Genomic DNA, 23094 nt, shown 5'->3' on the forward strand with positions numbered 1-23094 from the left:
AAAAACTATATCAATAAACATACATTTGAGTTTTTTGTCAGAAATCTTTCACTTTGTCTCTCGTTCAGTCTTCTTCTCATCGGGGGCTCGGCGAACCTGCAGACATCAGACTTCGCCCGCATTGCTAGATTTTACTTCAGCCTTGCCATCAAAGTAAGTGAATGATATGCCATATGTGGTAAATGGACTGCATTTATATAGCGCTTTCATAGACCAATGGCCATCCAAAGCGCTTTACAATTTTGCCTCACATTCACCCATCCACTCACACATTCATACACCGACGGCGGTGTCAGCCATGCAAGGCGCCATCCAGCTCGTTGGGAGTAGCTGGCGTTAGGAGTCTTGCTCAAGGACACCTCGACACTTGGTCAGGTGGAGCGAACCAACAACCTTCCGATTTGTAGACAACCTACATGAACCACTGAGCCACTGTGCATAGTTGCTACAATTTGATGTTAAATCTGCTACATTGCATTTTCTCCGTTTAGATTGTAGCATTAGCATATTGTTTTATTGCATACTGCTATTTACGAGGAATACTGTACTATATGAAACAAACGGCATAAACTTATTGGAAGTCTTATATTTTGGTGTCTAAGGCAAATGATGAGGGCGACACCTTTCCCATATGGGGAACATGTCTGGGGTTACAGCTCCTCACTGTGTTGGTGGCTGGAGAAAACCTATTGAGTAGCACTACAGCAGAAAACGTCACATATCCACTAAACTTCACTGCAGGTACTAACATATTCACTGGAGACATATCTGAATGCTTTGTAACTGGCTTTGCGGCACAGATCTTTCATAAGTGGAAGTTTCATAAGTGAAATAGCGACGTGATGCAATAGAAACCCAACAATTTAAGAGTTACAGTAGTTTTTAAGCTTTTTTCCTAAAATGCAGATATTGTTTAACATTATTTCTCATGCTAACTTTACCCTTGTGTCCCTGAACAGAGGCTCAATCCAGTCGCATGTTTAGCAACTTTCCATCTGATGTCCGTAAAGCTTTGTCTCAGGAACCACTCACTGCAAATTTCCACCATTATGGAGTGACGAAAGAGGTAAACTGAACACATAATATTTCTTTTAATCATTCAAATCTCAGCAAATCAACAAACGGGAGAAAATGAATTCCTCCTCTTTTACAGGTATTCATGGGTAATAAAAAATTAAATGACTTCTTCTCGATTCTGTCCACAAATGTTGCAGAAAACGGATATGTCTTTGTTTCTACTATTGAAGGTAACATAATTTGATTTTATTCTCTTTATTTACCAGCAGCTCATAGCTGTACACATCCTAACTCAAATGTTATTGGTCTGCAGGCAGGAAATATCCTGTTTATGGTGTACAGTGGCACCCAGAAGTAAACCGTTTCCAGTGGAATCCTTCTTACAATTTTCCACATTCAAGCAATGCTGTGCGCGTGTCATCTCTACTGTCTGAATTCTTTGTAAATGAAGGTAATAAATTATTATGTTCTTGACATGTAGAGACCTAAAAGCCTGAATTTAATGAGTCTTTCTTGCCATATTTAGGAAGGGAAAGCCTCCACCACTTCAGTGATGTAGTAGAAGAGAACAGAGCTCTTATATACAACTACAAGCCTGTTTATGTGGGAGATATTTCTGGATATGAACAGTGTTATTTCTTCTGAGAGACACGGCATAATGCAAGATGCCAGGAAAACTAAAAAGATAAACAAATAACAAACCTTTCAGTATTCAAATTTTGTGTGTTAAGTTAAGATATTTCAAGATTATCAAGATGGTTACATGCCTAATTTGTTTGAGAGGATAAATATTGAAGTTAATTGTCACTGAACATACAAGATACATTATGCTTATTAACCAGAAGAGGGCAATATTTGGTTTTGTGAGACCAGACAAGACATAATTTTCTTGTTTTCTAAAATAATGTTATACATAATACATGTGTTACGTGTGTGTGTACCTGGTAATTATCACGTTGTGGGGCCCAATTGTCCCCACAAAGATAGGAATTCCAGTAAATTTGTGACCTTGTGGGGACATGTTGAGGTCCCCATGAGGAAACAAGCTTATAAATCAAAGTGTGTTTGTGTAATTTACATTTATTAAATAGCTTGTTTGTGTATTTGTAATTGCAGAACAAATTAAGTGTTGAACTTAGCATGCAACTCAAACTTACTGTATTACATTTGTTTACATCTCAGTGAAACAAAAAATCATTGAATTAAAGGTGCATTGTGTAACTTCTAAGGATCTCTTGACAGAAATGCAATATAATATACATAACTATATTATCAATGGTGTATAAAGGCCTTACATAATGAACTGTATTGTTTTAATTACTTTAGAATGAGCTATTTTATCTACATCACGAGTCCCCTTACATCGCCGCTATGTTTCTACAGTAGCCCTAAATGGACATATTGCTCTGTAGAGTCTCCTGTCCCAAATGGCACACTACGGACTTTTCTGACTTCCTCAGAGTCCACACTTTGATGACATCATGTAGTGCAGACCTTAGGGACCCTTGACACGAGTCCAAGAGGGCGCACCGGAGTCGCATTTTGGGACAGACTCGAGCATCACGCCGGAAATAGGAAGAGAAGTTGCTCATCAGTGTGAACTCCTCCCATCCGTCTTCTGATTGCTCTACGGACTCAGACTAAGCAAGCACGTGCAATTTAAGGCCACGAGACTGAAAGTCCACATGAAGTGCGCCATTTGGGACAGGGCCTATGTTGTCTCATAGCATAGATATGCACACTAGATGTCGCCTTGGGGTTCTAAGCATGCGTCAAAACCACCGCCATCTTGGAACAGGGGTCTTGTCATAGGAAGTAGCTAGGTAATGCTGCTATCTCCGCCTGTACTTCGAATTAATAGACGTTGCCAAACTTTTGTGCTGCGTATGGATGTTAGGCCTACTAACACTATGCATTATAGTTAGAAAAAGTCGATTTTCATAATATCAAAACTTTAATTATTTTTCTGGACTCAATGCTAAATACATGTCTGACTGTTTAAATGAACCAAAAGAAAACCAAGAAAATCGCATTCATGACAATTTAAAGTGATTTTATTTCTGTTACACCATTGCCTACAATGATGTGATGCGGGGTTCCCCTGTTTCAAGATGGCGGCTCTTTTTGACGCATTCAGTTCAATTAACTGCCTTAGCCAAGGCGACATCTAGTTTACATATCTATGGCCTGCCCCAAATGGCACACTCCAGACTTGTGGTCCTCCTCAGAGTCCACACTTTGATGTCATCCTGTAGTGCAGACCTAAGGGACCCTTGATGCGAGTCCAAGAGGGCGCTCAGGAGTCGTATTTTGGGACATCCTACGGACTCGTAGACTAATGCCGAGTTTAGACTGCATGATTTTCAAACTAGTTGGGTCACCTGTGGTTTCACACTGTGTGATTATCTGGGGTAGCGTTCAGTCGCTGCTGTTTCAGACTGCATGGTGGATTGGTGACAGGGATTTTCATACTGCATGACGTAAGAAGATTCGCCAATTACTTTGTCTCGCTCCGCAAACTACGTCTCACAACCAAACGCACACGAGAAGTGACGCGAAGGAAACAACGCGAGGTCACGCGTGCAAGACTGGAGTTCTCATGTGAGACTGGGTTTATTATTAAAAATGGTGGCTCGCAAGAAACTTACCATACAAATTCATTTATAGCAGAAAGAAGAAGAAATAAAGATTATAAAGGAGGAAATGTTTTAAGAGACTCCTCCCCGAACTTCCAGCTGCCCTGTATGTTGCTCTCTCATTGGCTGTAGGTCATCGCCGATGTTATTGTCAGTCAAAACAGATTTCACACGGCATGATTTTGAATCGCTGACGCCGACCGGTCCAGATATTTAGCATGCCAAATATCTCACAGGTGTCGGCGACTCGTCGGCGATTCTCTCAGAACGCGTCTTTTATAATTCACACTGTGTGATTGTCACTCGCGTGCACGAGCATCGATTTGCCTGTGATTTCGGGCATTTCTCTGCAAAATCAGGGCTAAAATCGTGCAGTCTGAACTCGGCATAAGCGAGCACACGCAATTTAAGGCCACGAGACCGAAAGTCCACATGAAGTGCGCCATTTGGGACAGGGCCTATGGTCTCATACAATAACATGTTTGTCCTATGGCGGCTACCGTAGCTTATCTATGCATTTTGAAAGGGAGGGTTGAGCTGTGGACTGAACCGTTGGTTGCAATTCACAATCTCACCGCTAGCTGTCACTAAAATCTACACAGTGGACCTTTAAAGTCAGAATGAAACGGAAGTAGCGATTGTCTTATTTTCCCCGTCATGATGTCCGAGTGAAACGGCTTCTGAAAAGTTAGGGCTGGACTTGAATTCGTTTATCGAGAATTTATTGGATTGTTAGAAGTTGGGTCATCTTTTCCTGGACCTCGCCCACCCGCCATACCCGCGTGACCGGAAGTAAAGAGAGATGTTTTGAGGAGGGGAGGAGATTTGCGTGTTTGATTAAAGATTAGGAAATGAATCACATTATTTTTTTAAATAATGAAGCTCACAGATATGTCATTTGTAAAAAATACCAAAATATAAAAAAAAGGTTTTCAATTTCATTGTGACTAGCCTACAGCACAAGTCGAAGGGAGTTTCTAGAAATTAAATTTAACACTTGGGTCCTACTTGGGGAAAGTTTGAAGAGGTAGGTACTATCCACTCACAAAAAAAACTTAAAAAAAAATCTGCATCTGGATTATGAAAAACAAAGAAAGATATTGCGGCATACAAAGACAAAAAAACAAAGCTAAAATAAAAAATATGTAATACCACCGTTTTAAATGCTTATTTAAATATATATATATATGTGGCCAAAATATATATTGTATTATTATTATTGTTACGTGTTATTATATTTAGAAATATATTTTTGCCGTATGAGCAACAAGTTTACTTTACGTTAAGCGAGTTTTAAACATTAAAGATTTTTACTACTGTCACTGTGACAAAAAGATATTAAATTTAATTCTGCCACTAACCCAGGTAGCCTACCTCACAATATTATATAATACTTGGAGCACTGTTGTCGTATTTTATTAAAAGTTGTTTAAATAAAGAGTTGTTCATGTCGACTCACAGATGACAGGAGGTTTACAGATTGGTTCAGTCGCGTGCCCATCACTCCGGTTGGGTGGGACTTTCACTCGCTGTTGTTCAGTTCTCCTCAATGGATGCCAACATCTTTGTTTGCTCGCAGACTCGACACACAATCAAAGGGAAAACGTTTCATTCAGCATCGTATATAAAGAGAAGCTCGCGGGAGACGTATGGCGTAGAGATGCACTGGATTTGAACGTGACCCGATGAAACGAGGACATCTCGTTAGGATTGTGTTTAGATGAATCCAGATGTGCTGAATGGCCGTCAGACACACAGAGGGCATCATCTCTCTGTTTACATACACACTGCCTTGCAAATAAAGGGACCAAACGAGGGGATTGATGCACCCATTCCAGTGGTGCAACGGTAAGATCACATACATCTTCCTGTAATCTAAGATTTTAATGCTATTGTTTTACAACACAATAAGGTTTATGTATTCATGTTCAGTTAACATAAACATTTACAGGCACTCTCCAACTGCTTGTTCAGTGACGCACGTGTAGATTTTATAGTTTATTATAGGTTGTCACATAGAGCACACTTTTATTTTCCAGAGTTTAGCGTTTATTAAAAAGTTTATAGAGGTTAAGATTAAAAATAGGGAATAGATTTAGGCAACAACCTTATTTTTGCTGCTCTATATTTACAATATATACAATATATTTGAACTTTTTGTTGTTTTTGTTTTTCAGGTGACATTGTTTGTTACATTTAATTAAATTGAAAAACACTATCATAAATACTTTAGTCCATTGCATTTTTGTTAATGTTTAATGTTTATTTAACTGTGAACAAACCATCGCCAAAATTGTCCTAGACAAATTTTATTTTGCATAATATTTTAAAGAGTAACTAAACCCTTAACCAACTTTTTTTAGTTAATGATCTGTAAGAATGATGCTTTATTAGTGCTGTTCATTGATTTTAGTAAGTTTTTTGACATTTGGGTATAAAGTGTTTCAATACTACAATATATGGTGTAAAAACGTCTGAGTGCTGCCCTCTTCAGGTTGAACGGTGGCTACTGCAGTTGGATTTTCCTATTGGATGTTGGGTCCAAAAAGTAACTTGTGACGTAAGCAGGTTCAAGCTCGCCACGCCCTTGTTACGATCTCACCACACACTTGGTACAAGCCATAGACTGTAAAAAAAGATGGACGACGCGACGTCGCCTCCCACCATTGTAATGAATTGAAGCCAAAAATGTCCGAGCACGGTCGCCGCCATGTTACGTAAAAACGTCAGTTTGGAGCCGAGGCATGCGCAGAAGGAATCATCCGTGAAGCCAGAGGCGGAGCCGCGGTATCAAACTTCCGCCCAAACGCTCGCGCGGCCAATTCAACCACTCCAATCATAACGACACGCCCCGTTTCTATAGCATCAAATTACAAGCTATAATGAAACTTATCACAAAAATTAACACTTGAACATATATCAGCGTGATAACAACTACTTGAAAGGACCAAAACCATCTTTCGAAAACTTTTATTGGAAGTGTAAATATTTTTTTTATTTAGAGCAAAGTCCTATTCATTTGAATGGAGAGGGCGGGGTTATGACTTGTACTGCAGCCAGCCACCAGGGGGCGATCAAAGAGCCAGAGGCTTCACTTTTCAAGGCTTATGAGGCACACCCGGTACGAGCTTAGTTCGTCCCCTCTATCTCCGTTGGGATCTGCCCACTTTTCTTGCATTTTTCAAATATTGCCAGTGGGTGGAATCAGGCTCTGACCAGGGGTTTAGTTACGCTTTAAGCTCACAAGTATAAAGAAGGTTATACTTAAGGTTATATATGAGGTTATACTTAAGCAGCTTTAAATACTACAAATAATTTCTAAAGGACTGCCTTTACACGTGTGCAGAATGTACCCCAGCTGTCACTATGGCAGTACCTTTCAAAAAGTACAGCTTTGCACCTATAAAGAGTTCATATTAGTACCTCAGAGGTACATATTGGCACCCAATGTACACATATCTGCACCTAATAGTACATATTATTATATTTTTAAATGGTTTAGCCCCAGTGACAGCTGCTGTTCATATTTTGAGATTTTTTCCATCTTTCCAAGTGGCCATCTTTCTTCACAATACATGACATCATTTTTGAAAGCACACCGGTGCACGTTTTAATATAGGTCAGTGGGTTTGCAATGAGCTCCTCTGCCAAATGTGTAATCCACTGTGCGTTTAAAGATTTGTCTCACTTGCTCAACACTTGAATTAGGGTTGAATGAACCATGCTTTATCACTGTACCCTTAAAAAATCCCTTCAGCCATAATGGACTGGGCTATAAATGGCTTTTTTGGGAAGAAAATGTGTCTTTGAAAGCATTATTTTATATAAACATTCTGCTATTATTTACCCACCCTCTTGTTTGTACCGATCATGTTATTCTTTGTTGTGTAAAACACAAAATGAAATGATTTAAACCTGGTTGGGTTAGTTTCAGTAGAATAGCAGTACATTATGACTCATTTTAATGCTTAATAAAGCAGTCAAGAGTGAACATTTTCCCTGTCCTCAGATCACTTTTGGTATCATGGCGGCAGTCAGTTTTATAATGAATTTGAATTCAACCGAATAATCATTAAATGATTTCCTTTTGTGTTCTGAAGAAAGTCAACATGAAGATGAGTAAATAAACAGCTTGAACTGTTCCTTTAAATGGTAAGAAGCTATATGACCCACATTGCTGGTAAATTAAACCTCCTGAAACAGCTGTGAGTTTGAATTCATTTGAACTATTTAGAAGACTTTATTCAGTGAATCATTATCCATTAATTTGAGAATGAAGTGTAGACGGACAGAGACTACGACAGTGCTTTGTATCGATTTCCACTCAAAGTCTGACTCTAATCGACGGAAACGAGGCTCCATCTCTGTAGCAATGATGTGGAGTGACAATATTATTGATTTTGTTACAAGTAACTTGTGATGTGCACACAGACTGTGAGAAATAAAAAAACTTCTGCTTATAATGTTTTGACCCAGATTGTCGTATATTTTAGCAATGTGTATTTTTAATGAAAATGGTATTTTAGAGGGATGTTACAAAATGGAAATTCTGGGCCGAAACCAATACAGAAAATTCTGTATGCACTTGGCCGAAAGCGAAATCTAAAAATTATTATATTATTAAATTATTTAAAAAATAAAAGTAAAAAGTTTTTGCATAATTCATTATATTTTTAGTTTAATTCATTTAATGAATCTGATTTGGACTACAAACCAATAACTACAAACCAATGAAATAATCAAACTTTTTTAAAGTAACACCAAAATTGGATGAGTTGAATTAATCTAAGCCTGGCTAACACCAGACCAGTGTCATAGAGAATGAGACGTGGTCTGGGAACTATATGCTAATTTTCTCGTATTTGAGGCGTGGTTTACGTATGCCCAGAGCCAATTATTGTGCGCTACGAATGTCTATCAAATGCGTCTGTAGGTAGCTCATAGCCAATTGTTTCAATTATACCAGATGACATATCTAGAGCGACATAAATTCAAGCGTCAACAACTTTTATCGGGTACGTGTGCACACAGCTGAAAGCTATGCAACTAAACCGGTAGCTGTATATTGATATTGAAAAGCAAAACAACTTAGTGGCGCTGTGACAACCACAGTACAGTCATAATGACGATATGATATTAATAAATACCACTTATAAGTTAAATGGACTTCGTTGACGACAATGCCTAGCAGGTTGGTACTATAAAACTCCATGGTTATCATGTCTTGCCATATACAAACATCCTTCTTGGATATGAAATTGTTTAATGCCAATAGTTGCTTTTTTTAAATAAACTTGCGTTTAAAACTACTTCGAACACTGTCTAAGGCTGCATTGACAAGTAACTTTGCGTCTACTGCCATGTTGGATAAACAAAACTGCTTCAGTGTGTTGCATAGACGTCGTGATCGTCTTGCTGCCCCTCCCCGTTCTGTGATTGGTTCCCTGTTTCAGGGGAAAAATAGGTCCATGGTTTCCATGCTAGACTTGCAGCGTGAATACATTTGCGCGCAAGGCATGAGGAAACCCAGGCTAGATTTATCTACTATTTCATGGAAAATATACTCTCGGGAAACCATTCCATTGGTACCTACATTTTTTTACTAAAATGTTATAAATCATATTATTATATCATACCATATCTAATATTATTCACTCCAAACTTACAACACTCAAAAAATGCTAGGTTATTTTAAAAAAGGGACAAACCCAGGCATTGGCGTAAAGGGACACTCTACTTTTTTGTAAATATACAAATTTTTCAACTTCATGGTACGACTTTGCAGGTTTAATGATGTTACGCAGTGCCTGAAAATAGTCCCGTTAGTAACTTTCAATAGCAGGGGACTATTTTCGGGCACTGCTTAATATCATTGCACCTCCTGCAGCCAAGTTACATCAGCAAAGTCACTGATTATTACGCCAGAATGAGAGTATAGTTCCTAGTCATATGTTGAGTGCCCCTTAATCCTTGAGAATGATCCATACAGCGCTTTATGAGATGTAAAACCACCATGCATTTAATATCTGAGATATTTGTTTTAAATTTGATCTCATTCTCAATCGCCGTTGTTGGGGCTACAAAACAACTATCATGTGCTTGTGTGCAAAATGACGGTCTGCAAAATACAAACCGCAGGCACCTACTTATTATTAGCTGAAAGGTTTAGGCATTTCTGCTCTTTCACAATGTAAACACAGCAAGAGGGAAGTTACACCGGGCACTCGTCCAATCACAGATGTGTTACTGAAGAAGAATTCACGGATCACACTGAGCTCGAACCACACAACCATGATTTTGTGTCATTGTGTGGTGCTGGATGAAATAAATGCTGGAATTTCCTTTCCACCAGCCGTGTTAAACCTGTGATTATTCAAGAGTTAGCCTGGGAAATAAGAGGCAGTAAGGATATATTAAAACAAATGTGTTAAAACAACACATGTTGTGTTAAGGACAACACACTGTTGCAAAATTTGATAACACTTCCGTTGAACAAAATTCATTTGAAATGAGCAATTTTAAATTTGAAGGGTTAGTTCAACCAAAATAAAAAAAATTTCATTATTTACATCCCCTCATGTCATTTCAAACCCATATGCCCTTTACTGTAAAGATGTCCCTGCATTTACAGTAAGGTACTGGCAGTACAGTTGCTAGCAAGATACTGTATTTCAATTTACAGTAGTTGTACTGTAATGCAATTAGTATCCAAAAAAAAGTATTTTACTGTAGTTTTTTTTAAATAGTATTTTACTGCTAAATCTACAGCAACATCTAACAGTGTTCTTTCTGTATGTTGATTGTTTCTGTATGTCTGTCATTTTTCCACACAATAAAACTTAATAATGGCTGTGGGTGTGTGTAGTAGGTGAATAATGATAAATCAGATATGCACAAAAATACAAATCACAGATTTTAATCGCCAAAAAAATTGCCTGAAAATATAGAATTATGTGTTCATTTATGTAAGTTTGCATATTTTATTGAGACACAAACTTCATTGCTTCCAGAGAAATTTTAAGAATTAGGTTCAGGTGGGCGGTGTATTTTATGGTGTAACATTGTCTCATTTTCAAGAGGTTTTGGTTGGACAAAAATCTATTTAGTGTGAGATAATTCAATATTTTTATAGGAGATTATATTATAACAGCATTGTTGATGTTCATTTCTAGGGTGCTTCTGCGGTTTGGGACTAATCTACTCCAATAAGACCTGCACTATGCCATCTGTAACCTTCCAGGACCTGCCGCTCAATATCTATATGGTTATCTTTGGCACAGGGATCTTTGTATTTGTACTGAGCCTCATATTCTGCTGCTATTTTATAAGGTAAATCTGATCGCACACACATAAACACATTCATAAACACGTGTCTTGTCAGATCATTGATTAAAGGTGCAGTGTGTACATTTTAGCGGCATCTCGTGGTGAGGTTGCAAATTGCAACCAACGGCTCAGTCCACGGCTCACCCCTCGCTTTTGAAACACATAGAGAAGCTACAGTAGCCACCACCGGACAAACATGTCATCGTCGGAGACAAGTTAGTAAAAAAAAATTGTCCGTTAAGGGCTTCTGTAGAAAAATGGCGGCACAAAATGGCGACTTCCATGTAAGGTGACCCTCGGTGTATGTAGATAAAAACGTCTCATTCTAAGGTAATAAAAACATAACTGTTCATTTTGAAAGGGCTTTATACACCCCTGATAATATAGTTTTGTATATTATTTTGCATTTCTGTCAAGAGATCCTTCTAAAAATTACACACTGCACCTTTAAATGTACATGTAGTACAATAGTCTGATAAGAGGCCTGTAAATAATATTGTCAGGAAGATGCTGAAAGGCAACAGGAAATTGCTGTGTACACAGTGTGCAAACAGACGTCAGTAGTTTAAAGGCAATTCAGGTCACCGTCATATTTAGGTGTTTACGATCTCTGGGATCGTCATGGCAATTTAAAGCACTTACATATAAATATTAACATCTCTTTAAAGATTTATATTCTATTTCTAATTGTATTATTTTTATTTAATCCCATGTCACACAGATATATAATAATAATAATAACATACATAATATTAAATATAATACATTATTATCTACACTGGGTTATTTTCAACTTAGTGTTGGGTCAAATGTTAACTTAACCATTTGTTGCTTTTTGACCCAATGCTGGGTTAAAAAATAACCCTGCATTTTTTTCAGTATATATTTCCTGTGTAATGCAAACAATTGCAGTATGTATAATGTAAAACACACATGGAGTCTTCTTAATGTATTTTTCGATTGTGTCTCTCTCCAAATCTGTTTCAGATGCAAATTATAGCCCTTTCAGACACTTTCAGAGCTTATGTCGTGAGCAAAAAAAACAATTGTCTGTTCTGTCTTCTCTATTGTTATGCAAATCCGTGAATCATCAGTAAAACCCATGTTTTTTTTTCAAATCCTGTCTGAGAAACTGACTTACGCATCATCATGATAAATGTTATGGCGGCCAGATTACAGCAGTAAATTCCTAATGTCATGCATTTAGTTGATTCTGAATTCAATCCTTGCTAACAAGTGGTCACCAGCATTTATTGTATTTTGTATGCATCCTCACCAGGCCTCTAATCTCTATACTTAGCAGTACTGGTCCACTAGCTTGAGTACCATCTGGCATAAACATACTTCACTAGCATGAGATTTTATCCTGGTCCTAAGGTCCTAATATGAAGACTAAGACCACTGGATCACATCAAGTCATTCATTTAATGCTGTGGTTAAGCTTTTGTGGACTAATTTATTGCCATTTCTTACTTTTTTAATTAACTGTTTGTATCTTCCCTTTCTGTTTAATAGTAAATTGAGACATCAAGCCCAAAGTGAACGCTTTGGATACAGAGAGGTAAGACAAAAATAAACATGATTTTTTGTAAAAAGGGTTTTATAATTAAGCAGTAAGGTACGATAGGCTGTGCGGTATTGTGAATAAAGTCAACCCCTTCAGCAGTCATTTATTTACTATACAGCACTTACAGTACAGTGGGAAAAAGTTGCTGTAGTTATGTAGCAGTTTGCAAGTAGGTTACAGTGGATTTATATTTATCTAATTGATTGGCAACAATAACAGGCAAAAGAAAGATGAATATTAAACATTAACAAGTTTAAATTTAAAACAACCTTCATGCAAAGCATTTTGGGAACCCGAAACCCTCAACAATTTTTTCTTTTTTTTTCAGATTTCGGTTTCCAGAAACACTTTGCATAATGCTGTAGTTTTTATATTTTTTTCCTGTAAAGATTTTTTTAAACACACCTATCCAGCATAGTTTTAATAAACCCTTTTGAATTGAGAAGTTTTAACTTAAAAACTTTGTATTAAAGGTGTATTGTGTAACTTTTAGAAGGATCTCTTTACAGAAATGCAATTTAATCTACATAACTATAATCAGCGGTATATAAAGGCCTTACATAATGAACTGTATAATTATTATTACTTTAGAATAAAAATTAGTTCTAAATAGTACCAAATAACAGGTTCTTCAGCTTGTAACAATAGCAGAACCCTTTTTGGTTCTTTATAGAACCCTTTATTAGATGTAGAACCTCAGTGGTGCTATAAAGAACCTTTAATTTATCAGCAGTCAAGAGGATTATTTTTGTTATTTATTCACTTTTTTATTTTCAGCACTTTATAAGGTTTACAGAACTACAAGACATCAGAAAAAAGACTTTTAGTTTCACTTTTTTATTACATGAGTTGTCATACAATAATAAATATGTGTAATAAAATCACAGTTAAAAATATACATTAAAATAAATATATGGCTTGTTATGCAAATATAACAAGTCACTTCTCAAATGAAATATGGATGTTAAACTGCTTCAATATTAAATAAATTAACAATAAAATTTGGCAATAACATCAAATCATTAAAATCATGACATATGCCACATCAAAACATGCAAATGATAATAAATACTGAATATTAACATATTATGACATTACATTCAAATATATACATTTTAGTACAAACAGATTGCATAATACAAATTAATGGGATGTTAATACATTACTAACTGTAAAAATAGGTCATTAGGATTGTGTCAGAAGCTATCAAATAAGTCCATATTATTTTGTTTTCTCTAGATCAGTGGTTCTCAAACTTTTTCCGCGTGCGGCCCCCCTTGTGTACGGTGCACTCCTTCGCGGCCCCCCCCAAAGAAAATTTATGACAAAAAACTGTTCTAAAATGTAACATTTTAATTAAACACAACATATTAAGTTATACAGAGTAGTGCTGATGGTTAGTAGACTTATTTTTTAGGTTTAATAACACAGAATTCATGATAAATAAATGTATTTCATAAAATAATCATAAAACTGGGCCCCCCCTGGCACCATCTCGCGGCCCCTACTGGGGGCCCCGGACCCCAGTTTGAGAACCACTGCTCTAGATCATTGTACAGTAGCCTACTTGCTTCATCCAGTGTTGTTTGTTTTGTAGCAGTGACGTTGAACATTTAGGGCTCTATCTTACACCCGGCGCAACGCAGCGCAATGCGCGACGCAAGTGTCTTTCGCTAGTTTCCACCCTAATTTTCACGTTTAGCGGCGCGTTGTTTAAATAGCAAATGCATTCGCGCCCCCTTTTGCGCCCATGGGCGTTCTGGTCTGAAAACGAGGCGTGTTCAGGCGCATTGTTGGCGCGTTGCTATTTTGAGGCAACTAAAATAGACTACGCCATTGACCAACAAAAACCTGGTCTAAAGGCTAAAGTCAATGGCGCAATGTGTTTTATGTTATTTAAAGAGCGCGTTAGTAATATGCGCCTATAAACGGGAGGACAACGCGGGTTTGCTTATCACAAAGTACATGAATGCGCAGCAGCACAAAAATGCTTTCAAATGTGAAAGATTAAAGGATTGAATGTAAAAGATTATTACTGAGTCTCTTGGACATAAATGAGGACTAATTATGAGACGTTAGAAGGCGCAAAGAGCTGCTTCACCTGCAGCCTGGTAAGTAAATAAATGCTTTGCTTTAAACAAATGCATCTGATTTTAAATGTTTTTTTTTAATGCTACCTCACGGATTTAGTCTATATGATGACTCTGTACCTGCGGATATGGTGAGATGAGAAACATTTTAAGTAATGCTTAAAAAAAACTCTTTGCTAAAAAAAACGCTGTCCAAAGTGCTGAAACGTGAGGAGAGCCGTTTGTAAATTCTTTATCTCCTGTTTGTGACAAATAAAGTATTTTTAGAGTACAAACCTTATCTTACATACATAAAATTTTTTGATGATATTGGATAGCCATACATTTAAAGCAATTAAAAGCCTGCTTTTTTACTTCCATGACTAAAAGAAAACGGGTTTTAAAGGTTTTAATAAAAAAATAACAATTTCAATACAAGTAAAAAACAACACAATTATTTAACATTAATCTTAAACTGGGGATCTTCTTTCTCCGCTTAGTTTTTCAGTTTACAAAGTTCGTCATCTAAATAGGGATTAGACATAGCGCCAGCGCAACTTGCTTTTAAAGGGGATGGAAGCTGAGACTCTCATTGGTTTACTGCACGTTACGCCCAAAATACTCCCATTACAATAGGACCAACCCTTTTCGACCACGCACCCGGCACACAAACCATTTTTCCCATCGTTAAATTAGCAAAAGTGGATTCGGACACGCCCATTTAGACGTTGCGCTTTGCGCTTTAGACAATGCGCTTAGATCGTTAAAATAGGGCCCTTAGTCAGATAAGAGTAAGATAAGAGATGGTCTGGACTGTACCAGGTTGAGCATCAGGCCGAACAAGATAAGGGTCTGGTTTAAGCAGTATTCTTTCATTTTACTTTGCGCAGTACTACAGAAATAATGCATGTATTTGTTCATTGCAGATCATCTTAAAAGGAGACCCAAAGAAGCTGAATCTTCATGGGGTAAGAAGGAGATGACTAAAGCCATTTTACTCATCATGCATTTAATTTCATTTCATTTGATGTAATTAATAGAAATGTGATATTTGACCTATTGGTTATATAATGGAATTTAAAACCTTGAGATAGAGAGGTAATGTCATTATATAACTTATACAGTACATAATACTGTAAATGCAGTACATAAAACCTACAGTAGCCTCCAGTAATAGGACATTAGTTATAGCAGTAAATGCTCACAAGCAAATCTCCCCTTACCTGTAAGTGATGAGCCTCAGGCATTTTATTACATTTTTCTTTTTTTAAATGTGCATTTATTTAGATTTTTTATCAGTTTTCCGGGAACAGTTAAACTAATGTAATGGATTTCCCACCCTTATAGCAATGGTTTTTAACACAAACTGTATCCCGGACAGGGTTTATCCTAGTTCCAGACTAAAATGCATGTTTGTGCAGCCTTAATTTAAAAACGCCTTTCATTGACATATTTGAACAAAAATCAGTACCGTTGTTTTGTCTCAAGATGCACACCAGTATAATTTTTGTAAGGTTTGTTTGTAAAAACTACTTAAATGTCCTTACATAACTAAGGCCTAGTCCTGGATTATCTGAACCCTATCTGGGAAACCTCCCCTAAATGCTTTAAGCTCGGACTATAGTCTGTTTTTACATGTACACGAATCTACTAGCACGATCGAATACACTGCGCTGCAAAGTATAGTTTGACTAGCATGTGTACACAGACTTTTGACGCATGCGACTCATTACGACAAAATGCAATGCACCTCCTGGGCTACATACTACATTCTCCTCTATACACACTTCTGATGATGAAAATTGCATCGGGCACTGTATGCAGACCTTCGCATACATATAAAAAAAGTACACACAACAATGCTGTCAAATATGTTTACACGGATCCACGAAGACAACTAAAAATGCCGTTTGTGTGCCAGGCCAATAGATGAAGATCTTGAGCAGCACAAACACAGTCCTGTAGGACAACATTATTGTTGCCTATAGACGGTTTCATCGGATTCCGAACTTCTGGATCAGAACTTTACTTCCGGTTTTGTTTTTTTAATAGTCTGACTAGTTGCTAAACTGATCTCTTGAACAAATGCCTCGTCGAAAATAACAAACGTTTTAGTTTCCTAGGTAATCTATGTGTTGTTGTTTTTTTGCTTGTTATATAAATAAACTACGTTTAAAGTACTTTGTTGTTATTTATTCTTAGCGGAGTTTACCGGAAGTTACGTGCAGACCACGACAGCCGCTTGTTTATGTGGTTCCTGCTGAAACATATCGTAAATCCGTTATCACAGATTTACGTTTACATAGGCTGTGTCCGAAATAACCCCCTATACCCTCATTCCCTATTGACGAGTGAGTGAATTCGCACACTAAGCGGCGGAAGCGCTGTGGGCGCCATCTTGGTTCGAGACACAAGAGTCCATTTGGTAAGCGCCTCACAGGGAAGTAGTAGCTGCTTGCCGTTGAGTTTACATTGGTTGTACACTCATTATTGCGGTGCATTATGGGATTGACTAAGTCGATAAGGTCCAATACAGATGGCTGTCCCCTCAAATAGTGCACTATTTTAGGATATATGGAGCTATTTCAGACACAGACGCAGTTTACATGAGAAGACAGGGCACGTACACCAAAACAACCCAAAATGTTTTTTTTTACGTTTACAATTGAAAACCTTAGTTTCAGGTATTGGTTGGACAGAACCCAGGCGCAGACAACAGATGAACGCAAAAACAATTTTATTAAACAAAAACTGGAAAACGTCCCGAACATGTTTTCGGGTTCGTTCTCTGGAAGTTGCGTTGCTCGACCGCATACATCATCACATTTCAGTTAAAATACATTAGAAAATTAAGATTTATTTCTTTTAAGACATACAATCATTGTAGTTTTATTCCTACCTTGAAATGTAACGGTTACTTTTCTGAAATTAATCCCGAAATATTAAACCTTGATGACGTATGTGGTCGACCAACGCGACTTCCGGAGAATGAACCCGAAAACATGTTCGGGACGTGTCCGGCGGAACTGGCACGAATGGCCACCCTACTCATAACATACATGAGACTGTCATGATCCTGACACAAAACTAGAACAAGATTATGACCATAAAGCCAGGATCATGACAGTTAGAGCTCATTTACTAAGATCAAGATCTTTTCTCTGTTTTAGATGTACAATATATATTTTGTCATTAGGAGTTGACCTGATTCAAACTCACGTTTTCACTTTCTTGTGTCTCCACACCCGATGTCTGTATGTGATGTCCCCTTCACAGCAGACGTGTGCTGTGTGCTTAGAGGACTTTAAGGTGAAAGATGAGCTGGGAGTGTTGCCATGCCAACATGCCTTTCACAGAAGGTGAGTAATAAGCTGAGCTGTAACAGCTTGCGTTCATAAAGCATCTGAAACCTGCTATTGTTAGCAGCAGTATGAGTTTAGACGAGGGTGGGGTCTGATTCTGGGTCAGATTTAATGCTTAAATACTTTCTCTTTACTCCCTTATGCCTCCTTTTTATCTAAAACTGAGACGCAATTAATAAGGGGCATTATCCACATTTTGGATGTGTAAGCAAATATTGTCAACATTAGGCATGTTTCCATCCACCAATTTTTATGCACATTTTGGGGTATCGCCTAAAAATCGCTGCATGGAAACACCAAGTTGAGTATCCATTTTAAAAATATTCATAAAAACGTATGCGTTCAACTGAGTCATAATAAAACACAGTGGTGGCCTGTGACTTCTTTTTTCTAGGGCGCACGATGTCATGTGTGTGGTTTGTAATTTCAAAATGTGATCAGCTTGCCGGGTGGACCTGTGTGCATCATGTGTCTTGTCCAAATAAGTGCTTGCTGCAGATGCGTCAGGGTTTATAATAAAAGAGACGCTTGCGTTTGACAGATCCTCGCATAATGCGTTGTCAAAGTTTACTGTTAAAGGAGTGTCTTGCGTGTATTTTGTGAACGTGAGCGTCTCTTTTATCATGAACAGTTTTGATGCGTGTGCAGCAGGCACTTGTTTTGACAGGGCACGTGATGCACATGGTTCACATGACACTACACATATTTTGAATTTGCACCCCTCGGAAAAGCAGTCACGATCCGCCACTGATAAAACATGTGCATGAACTGCGAGGGAATCACATTTACAGAATAAACTTATTAATGCGCATCATTCTGAAAAGTGTCATCCAAACTGTGTCATCAAAGTTATTCGGTATACTGACCTCCCAGACGGGTCTTACACAACTGTGTTCCCAAACAGCAGGTTTTTTTCCATCTTTGAATCCAAGAAGACATAAGCACGTTCAATGCGTTTTGTCTGCGCTCTCTTACTGTGGGTTCACACCAGCCGTGTTTGAGGCGTCAAATTCGCGTCTACCACGTTTAGTTTGCCGCTTGAACATTTTAAGTTTACTCGCTTCATTCGCGGGTGAAATTCTAGTCATCGAGACATTCACGCGGAAATCCGCGTCATGGGAGGGGCTTCTGCGACTCTGCTTGCTTCCTCTAATCACGCACTACTAGAGCAAGCTCCTGACTGGTTAGCGTGGCGCGTTTTTCCGACAAAGTTCAAATTTTTTAAATTGCACGTTTCCCGCAGCAACGCTCAATACGCACCACCGACGCCGAATCGCGTCTGCCATGCTAAACGCCTCATTCGCACCACGATACCTCCAGACGCGCGTCAACACATCTTCACAATGACTTAACATTAAAATCACTCACGCTTGACCCCTCTACCGTGGCTGATGTGAACGCAACATTATACACAAGTCATTTATTATAGATGAATAAAGCCCACAGTGGCTTCTCCTATGGCAGCAAAAGCTGTTTTTCTTTTTGACATTTGGCGCAAGTTTATGCGGAAGTGACACATTTGTATTTTTCGACTCAATGGATGGAAGCGGTGCTTTATTCGTAAATGTTTTATGCGATATACCAGTGTTGCGCATAAGTTTAATTCACAACTTTTTATGGCATTTTGAAGTATTGCATAAGAAATGAGTGATGGAAATGGCCAATTTTGAATAAAAATCCCTTTGTTTGTGAAAAAAAGTTTTCGCTTGAGTTGGTTTTTGACTAATGCGAAAAAGATAAATGCAAATAATGGGAGATGGAAATGCATTTGCTGAATAAATTCTGAAGTAGGGACCATTAAACCCACATGACCCATATATGGGGCTCGACGTAGTCGCAATGCCCGTGCTGCTACTTGCCGGCATCATAAATTCTGCATTTCTTTTTTGTAAAAACAAGCTGCACTGCTAGTAAATCTATAACTTTTTATAACCAGTCATAACTAAATGCAGTCCTGTCTCCATTTTCTAAGTGCGTTTTGTTTTATTACCAATACCACCGTCATTCACTCTAACTACTTGATGGAAACGTACCTAATTCCCATTTGTTTGTTTTTGTTTTTTTGAAGAATTTTATAAAGATTGGCTTCACGTTTTGACGGAAACCCAGCAATAGCCAAAGTCAACATTAATGACAAGTGAATGCATGAAAGTAGCATTTAAAGCTTTAAATATTGTCCAGTCTGATTTCACATGAATTCATATGTATTTTACGAGTCGAATTAGTACGAAGTAAAAACGTAAGATAATCATAAAAACAATAACAAAACTGCACCCGAACACCAACGTCACAGGGTAAAAGCAATTGTGGTCATACAAATTAATATGAATTAGCCACATCATAAAATATGTACGAATTGCCTTACGATTGCTTCGTATAGACGGTTTCATCGGACGCACGTGCGGTGACACGATTACGCATCTGATCGGAATTTTACTTCCGGTTTCTGTTTTTTTAATGGCTTGCCTAGTTTCTAAACTGATCTCTTGAACAAATACCTCATTGAAAATAACAAATGTTTTGGTTTCCTAGGTAATCTACGTGTTGTTTATTTTGCTTGTTATGTAAATAAACTACTTTAAAAGGACTTTGTTGTTATTTATTATTACATACCTTGACGAAGGCTATTTGCCGAAACCTTCGTTGAAGTAGAATTGTTTTGCAGGTGAATGTGCAGTCACGATTTTTTTTCTATATATTTGGATATATTCTTTTTGACTTGCACCTCGGACGGAGTGCGTTTGTTTAATTTTTTGTTATTTATTATTAACAGAGTTTACCGAAAGTTACGTGTGTTACTGCTGAAACCGTCTATAATCACGTTAAACATACGTTCATATTTTTGATGATAAAAATAGATACTGTATGTGAACTGATATGAAATGTATGTTTGCAGGTGTGTGGTAAAGTGGCTGGAGGTTCGCTGTGTTTGCCCCATGTGTAATAAACCTCTGGCCGGCTCCTCCAATCAGCATCAGAGCATAGGAACTTTACTGGATGAGCTGGTCTAACACAGAGGAACTTCTGGAAAAGGACTCGAAACTGCCATCGGACATTGCGTGCCCTCCTTTCTTTGGAGTTTTGTTACATATAGATAAACAGCATAGCAGTGTTTTTTCTGCTACTGTATGATATGACTGCGAACATCACAGGGGCTAGTGTCGTAAATCAAAGTTTAAAGCTCATATTACATAACTGCAAGAGGTAAAATATCATGGCCACTTTTTAATTATAATTTCTAAAGATATTTCATATAGGAATATATAAATAGAGACTGGGGCTGTCAAGCTCATAAATGACAAAAAGCACCACAAAATAGAATGGTTCAAATGCTGTTATATTATAAACAGACATTTTAAGGTTAGAAACCTGACACGCATATGAGATTGAAACAACATGGAGTAAATGGAGACAGATCTGGGTGAGCTGGAAAGTTTTGCTCAGTGCAAAAAGTCAGAGGAGAAGTTTGTAAAATACAAGTCTATAATTTATGCTTAAATACTAATAGTAAATGCACTAGGTAGGACAGGCTGGAACTGAGAAATCCCTCATCATTAAAGAGACTGAACGTAACTTTTAGCATTCCAACACTGAACGCCACAGCACGCTGCACTGGGCCCAAAGGACTTTTTCCACATTGGTGTGTGTGTGTTTTTGTGTATTTTACAGATATCATTAGTAGTGATGGATTGGATGTCTTGTCCAGACATATATTAGAATTTATGTGCACAAATCATTGACCCTCTTAAAAGGATAGTTCACCCCCCCAAAAAATTATAATTTTCTCATTCTTGTGTTGTTCTGATATGAATTTCTTTATTCTGTTGAACACAAAAGGAGATCGTTTGATAAATGGTGATGGGCACAGGGTTGATGGTACGCATTGACTTACATAGTATTTATTTTTCCTACTATTGAAGTCAATGGGTGCCGTCACCTGTGTGCCTTTCATTTCGTTTATCAAAAAATCTTCTTTTTTGTTCAACAGAATAAAGAAACGATGAGGGTGAGCAAATGATGAAAGAAAATGTTTTTGTAAATTTTTTGGGTGAATGATCCCTTCAAGAGATTTACAGCAAACACTACCACTGTTCCTGAGAAATAGACTGTAAGTAAAAACACAAGTGTCTTTCTTTTTGTATTTCACTTATTTGTATTTGTTTACTGTAATATGGTTGCTATTGTTACTAAACCTGCGGTGTTAGTTAATATTTCCACATGGGAAAACAAGAAAGACGTACCTTTAATATGAGTATATCTCATCATTTTTCTTTGTGTGTGCATGTGTTTTTATGCCAGACATTGTTCAACTCATTTTGGAGAAAAATGTTAAAATGTCAAAGCCAAAAACATTTTTATAACATTTGCCAGCATCTCTCTGCTCCTTTTTTTAATCCATGCAGGCTCTTTCAGTTAATAACTTTTAATTAATACGTTTTTTTTTTTTTTTACTATTTTAGATGTAGAAAAGTGCAGAAAAAATATGAGACTATTCACAAAAAATGTGAAACTACAGGTACATGAACACAGAGGAGGTCACGGCCATTTCTAGGCATAGGCAAACTAGATGCTCACCTAGGGCACCACTAGCTGCAGGGGACGCCAAAGAGCACATATACATTTTGATTGGGGCTTCACTGACTTGAATGAGTGAAAAATGAGCCCTGCAACCAAATTAAAGATAAACTCTAAATGTTGCGTCTTCAACACAGAACGGAGAGCAAAATATTTCACCAGCATCAGGCAGAAGGTGATATGCAAAAGTATTGCAGTTTTTAAAGGCGACAACCTGCTTTGCTGTGTTTTTAACGCACGTGTTTTCATGCTAATTTATATGTAATAATTATCAAGCAATGCACTTGTGTTGATTTGCCTTTAAGACTCCTAAAGCAGACCATTTTGTCTTATAACACGTTGTGTTTCTCATTTCGTGTGTTACAGTACTGATCAATCTACAGGTTATTTTAGTCAGTATTTCTTTAAAATAAAAGTAAATCGGGTTTAAATGTCAGGAGTTACTGTCGGGAGAAAAGTAACACTTGTTACTTTTGTCCTGCTGCTAATACTGTTGCATTATTTTGATAATTAATATTATTCTAATTTGATTTTATTTTTAT

General features: G+C 37.5%; 2 protein-coding genes and 1 long non-coding RNA gene across 4 annotated transcripts in view; 2 read left to right on the plus strand and 1 right to left on the minus strand.

The window, feature by feature from the left end:
- Positions 1–2245, plus strand: part of LOC129413986 (gamma-glutamyl hydrolase) — a 5266-nt gene extending 3021 nt beyond the window's left edge. The window contains 6 exon segments of the mRNA XM_055167837.2: positions 69–153; positions 603–741; positions 960–1066; positions 1154–1247; positions 1331–1468; positions 1544–2245. Coding sequence (XP_055023812.2) covers positions 69–153; positions 603–741; positions 960–1066; positions 1154–1247; positions 1331–1468; positions 1544–1662 — 682 coding nt within the window. The 3' untranslated portion in view covers positions 1663–2245.
- On the minus strand, positions 1068–5252 carry LOC129413990 (uncharacterized). The gene is made up of 2 exons (XR_008634192.2): positions 5113–5252; positions 1068–1694 (listed from the first exon to the last, which is right to left on the minus strand). It is a non-coding gene; the product is annotated as an uncharacterized lncRNA (long non-coding RNA).
- rnf122 (ring finger protein 122) lies at positions 5166–22244 on the plus strand. Of its 2 annotated transcripts, none has more exons than XM_055167839.2 (6): positions 5166–5501; positions 10826–10982; positions 12495–12540; positions 15542–15583; positions 17895–17974; positions 20874–22244. In XM_055167839.2, exons 1-6 carry the CDS (start codon positions 5477–5479, stop codon positions 20986–20988), a joined length of 465 nt encoding a protein of 154 aa, XP_055023814.1. In that variant the 5' UTR covers positions 5166–5476; the 3' UTR covers positions 20989–22244. The 2 variants fall into 2 exon arrangements, with proteins under 2 accessions (XP_055023814.1, XP_055023813.1); XM_055167838.2 differs by having other exon boundaries at positions 5169–5501; positions 17892–17974.
- The last annotated feature ends 850 nt before the right edge of the window (positions 22245–23094 follow it).

This window comes from Misgurnus anguillicaudatus, chromosome 5 (assembly GCF_027580225.2).
Source record: "Misgurnus anguillicaudatus chromosome 5, ASM2758022v2, whole genome shotgun sequence".
In the NCBI taxonomy this organism is placed as follows: domain Eukaryota; kingdom Metazoa; phylum Chordata; class Actinopteri; order Cypriniformes; family Cobitidae; genus Misgurnus; species Misgurnus anguillicaudatus.